Source organism: Cyprinodon variegatus, unplaced genomic scaffold (genome assembly GCF_000732505.1).
Source record: "Cyprinodon variegatus isolate N-32 unplaced genomic scaffold, C_variegatus-1.0 Scaffold719, whole genome shotgun sequence".
Classification (NCBI taxonomy): domain Eukaryota; kingdom Metazoa; phylum Chordata; class Actinopteri; order Cyprinodontiformes; family Cyprinodontidae; genus Cyprinodon; species Cyprinodon variegatus.
In genome coordinates this window covers 219,617-224,773 of record NW_015151172.1, presented here as the reverse complement: position 1 = coordinate 224,773, position 5,157 = coordinate 219,617, and the positions used below count along the sequence as shown (strand labels likewise).

Sequence of the window (5,157 nt, the reverse complement as noted above, 5' to 3'; positions counted from 1 at the left end):
CAGCTTCTGGCCTGAAACTGATAGGTGGATCTTCTTAACATGTCAGAAGCTTTTTCCTAAACCCTTTAAGCTTTTATTTCATTGCAGGAAGAAATTGATGGGAAGAGACACGTGGTGGAATTAATCTCATTCATATAATAGCAGAATATTGTTTTTTTTTGTTTGTTTTTTTTTAGCAAAAGATTAACTTTAGAAATCAAAAACAAAGCCTCTGAATGAAAATAAAGACATTGGTTAGCTGATATCTAATGTGTGTGTTTGTAACTGCAGGGGAGGCCAGCACACCTCATTGGAGCAGAGCTCTCCACCTCAGAGTAACACCCCCGGAACCCCTCCCTCCTATAAACTCCCCTCTCTGCTCGGCAACTATGAGGGTAAAGATGACTTCCCTCTCAGAAAGACGGGTGAGAAGCGCAGAAAGCAGTTTTTATTTTGAGTTCTTTATAAACATCAAAAAGTTGCCTTATTTCTTGCACAGGTGAACACTGCTCATTCAGACTGTAATGTCACAATGCTCCTGTTTGAGCTAACACCGTTTCTTTAACACGACTGACAACAAAGTGCATCCAAACACAATGTAGAGATTTAACAACTCAATGCCATGATTGACAAATGAACAGTCCCACTGTCCTTTGCTGCAAGAGAGCAGCTGTTGTGATGACATGTAGCAGACTACTCAGAACAGATCTGTTCCTGTGTCATGCTTTTTAACGTGAAAAAGTTGAGTCATTTGGTGAGGAAACAGTAGAAGCCATTCAAAATGTATCCACTTTCCTTGATGGACCCTTGGCTGGTCCCCTTTAATTCCTTTTTAAACATTAATCTTTGTACTAAAATATTCTTTCTGTCACGATTTGTGAACATATAGATCTAAAGAGAACCGTGATCTCCAGGTCAGGGTAGAGTCAGTAAAAAAAGATGCAAGATGGGGGTCACTCCAGTGGCTGGAAGTTGGTGGGGATTTCGCTGGGAGTTGGAGGGAAGTGGGCTGCCATTTGGCTGGGAAGAGCCATTTTGAATGGCTGCCACTGGAAATGATGTGGACGAAAAACAGATATCGCAATATTTTTAAGTTGATATTTGTAATTTGATTATTCGAAATGTAAAACTGTCTTTTTAGCAATAAAATTGCCAGTATACTGTCAGAGTTAAGTGAACTTAAATCTTGCTCCATCAATGCAAAAATTCATATAACAATGAGTAAAGATTTGGCACCTAAAATTTGATGAATGCACTGCTCAGAAAATAAAATTAAGTTAAATCAAACTTCTGTGAAATCAAACTGTCCACTTATTAAGACACTTATTGGTAATCAATGTCAAATGCTAAACAGCATTTGACATTGATTACCAATAAGTGTAAGCAAATGGAAATTATTGGTAATTAGCAAGACACTCTCAAATGAGTCCTGCAGGTGGGGACCACAGATCACTTCTCATTACGGCTGATGTTTTGGCCATTTCTTTTTGGCCATTTTTGAATGTTTGTGGTTCTTTCACCCTCCCCGGCAGCATGAGGCAGACTCTACAACTCACACACATGGCTTAGGTAGTGCAGCTTGTCCAGGATGGCACAGAGCTGTGGCAAGAAGGTTTGCTGTGTCCATCAGCGTAGTGTTCAGAGACATGAGGCGCTACCAAGAGAAAGGCCAGTACACCAGGAGACATGGAGGAAGCTGTAAGAGGGCAGCTACCCAGCAGCAGGACTGCTACCTCCACGTCTGTACAAGGAGGAACAGGAGGAGCACTGCTAGACCCCTGCAAAATGAACTCCACAGATAGGGCTTGTGCTCACAGCCCAAAACCGTGCAGGGCGCTTGGCATTTGCCATAGAACACCAGTTGGCAAATTCATCACCTGCTCCCTGTGCTCTTCAAAGATGAAAGCACATTCTCACTAAGCACATGTGACAGACGTAGCAGTGTCTGGAGCTACCCTACAGAGCGATATGCTGCCTGCAACATCCTTTAGCATGTCCGGTTTGGCAGGGGGACAGTAAGGGTGTGAGGAGGCATTTCATACAGCCTTCCATGTGCTCGCCAGAGGTAGCATGACTCCCATTAGGTACCGACATGAGATCCTCAGACCCTTCTAAGACCATATGCTGTTGCAGTTGGCCCTGGGTTCCTCCTAATGCAGGACAAAGCTAGACATGATGTGGCTGGAGTGTGTCAGCAGTTCCTGTAACACAAAGTCATTGAACTGGACTGGCTTGCATGTTACCCAGACCTGAATCTGACTGAGTACATTTCATCAGGAGCATGCCCAGCGGTTATAGGCAGCTTATCCAGCCACATGGAGGCCACGCACGGTACTGAGCCTCATTTTGACCAGTTTTAAGGGCATTATGTCAAAGTTGGATCAGCCTGAATTTTTTTTCTGCTTTGATTTCCTTTCATGATTTTTGTGTAATTTTGTTTTCAGCACATTCAACAAAGTATTCAAGAAGAATATTTATGATGTGTTATTTCAGTGTTCCCTTTATTGCACTGGAAAAAAATGTAAACATCATATTCCATACCTGGTATATTGCAAACCATAGGTGTCAAAAGTATTATGTTTATTAATGATTTATTATGTTTATCACTCAAGTAGAAGTATAAATCCTACTGTTTAAAAAAACTTTTGTAGAACTTAAGATTTTTACTCAAAAGTGTAAAAGTACACCTTTTAAAACTACCTAAAGTAAAAATGTAAAAGTAATGCAGGAAAAAACTTTAAGGAGAGATTATTTAAAGGATAATTTTTCTGCAATTCTAGATGACAACTTGCTTAAACTTAATATTCAAAGCTTTATAACTATTGGTAATAGTCTCAAATGTAACTTTGCAGCATAAATGTGGCAAACAACAAGTCGGTCCTGCACCAAGTCCAACCCTAAAGAAATTGTCTGGCTGATATAAATTATTTGGATGTTTTAACAACATACCAACAGGCCATAATGAAAATTATCTTAAAAGAAACAAAAATAACAAGTCTGTTTTTGAAACGTAAGGAGTAGAAATTTGAGGAAATTGAAAAAGATGTGAGGAGTAGAAGTAAAAAGTTGTCTCCAGTAAAGTATAGATAGCCAAAATTTCTACTTAAGGTAACAAAGTATTTCTGCTTTGTTACCTGACACCCCTGTTGCAAACCAAAAAAGATCCATGCTAATTTATTAAAACATAAGTGTGCTTTGTGCTGGTGAAGATTCTCAGTCTTCCAGGACATAGTCATTCCAAAAAAATAAAAAATAAAAAAAACCCACTGAACTTTGTTTCCAAGTTTGAGGACATTTCACTTCCCATCCAGGAACGACCCGCCTTTCAGCGATATAGACTGGTATGGGGCTTTGCCGGCTAACAAAGAAGCTAAACGACCCCCGTTTCAAAGGGTTGGACCCGTTCGTCCGGCCGTTTGTTGGGCTACTGAACTCAGCACTATTTCTAACATTATTAATTGAAAAAGCTTCTTGGATGGGAAGCAAAATGCCTTAGAACTTGGAAACAAAGTCCAGTGGATTGTTTTTTAATGTTTATGGAATGACTATGACCTGGATGACTGCCAGTCTTCACCAGGATCACAGTCTTAACAAATTTATGTAGTGCATTGCCAGCACTCACCACTCTCCATAGTTACATGATAGTAAAATGTTTTACAGATCAATATTTTTCATCTGGAAAACATGGTCTGGAAAATATTGAAATACTCATAGTATTTTCTACTACCATCATCTCTAAAATCCTCACGACTGAGGATTTACTTTGCAGGCTTCAGTGATGGTTGAAATTCCCAAACTACCAAATGAAATGTTCAGCAATATTTGAAATCTGAAAAAGTTCTACAGACAGTCCCTTTGTCGCCATCTCTCTATGTCGGACTTGTTCAGTCTCGGAGCCGAATCTGAAGGTCCGCTCCAGGTTGAAGCAAAAAGTGGCTGAGAGGCGTAGCTCCCCGCTCCTGCGCAGGAAGGACGGAACCGTCATCAGCGCCTTCAAGAAAAGGGCCATTGAGATATCAGGTAAGCAAAGACTTCTTTCTTTCTAAAGTAGAGAAGACGAACAAACCACCAAAGCCTGAAAAGCGACTTGAAACCATTTTCTCGATTTCTGTCCTAGTTTCCACCCTCTGTAATAGCGCTCCAGGTTCAGGTCCCAGCAGTCCCAACAGTTCCAACACAGCGATCGCCAATGGCAACACGGGATCAGTCCCCAACATACAGACTGAGGTAGAGATTCACAACTTAAATTATTCAAGCAAAGTTAATAGGTCTGTTCCATGAGTTTTTCAGTCTCTACCTTTTCATAAACAAGTCAAGACTGGCCGGATCAGTAATCAGTGTTTTTTATTAAAGATTAATTAGCTTTAGCAAAATGAAAGTAACGTACTTGTTTCATCAAATGATGCATTTAATTTATTCAGATTTACTTTTCATTAATGAATTATACTGATAATGTTTTTATTCAACTGAATAGAAACATTGAATGAAAATTGTAAGTGTAATATTTACTGGTGGGCTGCCAGCTGGACAGATGGTTTAAAAATGAAAGATGGGACAATTGGACATTGTTTGAATGTGACTCAAACATAATTATAAGAACAGACACCAATTATTCAGAGGATGTTTGTGTCAACCTTGTTTGCTGTATTTTGTGAAACTCCCTCTTTTTTTTTTTATTAATTCTTTACATGTTTTTTTAGATGAAAGAGTCTTAGAAGTGCAGTCAGTTTCCTAAAGGTCATATAGTTTGCTTAAAACCAGTTACAGCATAAAACTAATGTCTTGAATGCACATTATATCTAACATTTAAGACCATACAAATTTAACAATAGGTTATGGGGAAGATTTGCCCACTGAAATTGGTGAGACGATGCAGATAAGAAGCGTGTAACATTCTCCCTTGTATAATGAAGCCTGGGCCATCTTAGTCGGGTGCAGTTTTAATTCAGTTCAGTTTATTTCTATTGCGCCAATTCACAACAAACGTCATCTCAAGCACTTAACAATTCAAGCAGGTCATACAGTCAAATTGATTCAAAGTTTTTTAACAAAGAAAAACCACTATCGACTCATTGACTCATAGGCAATCCCTCACACTAAGCGAGCTTGTAGCAGCCATCTGTTGAGGCCGACTGAGGCTCAAGGATACAGAAGCAGACATACAGAAAGAAGCAGAGA

The 5,157-nt window shown here is 39.5% G+C and overlaps 1 protein-coding gene across 4 annotated transcripts in view; it reads left to right on the top strand.

Annotated features, from left to right (window-relative positions):
* The window catches only part of hdac5 (histone deacetylase 5), an 86,682-nt gene that overhangs the window by 50,695 nt on the left and 30,830 nt on the right, over positions 1 to 5,157 (top strand). For all 4 annotated transcript variants that reach the window (XM_015395022.1, XM_015395021.1, XM_015395020.1 and 1 more), the window contains 3 exons: positions 271 to 404; positions 3,868 to 3,999; positions 4,097 to 4,206. In XM_015395022.1, the coding sequence (XP_015250508.1) occupies positions 271 to 404; positions 3,868 to 3,999; positions 4,097 to 4,206 (376 nt within the window). The remainder of the gene's footprint in view (positions 1 to 270; positions 405 to 3,867; positions 4,000 to 4,096; positions 4,207 to 5,157) is intronic.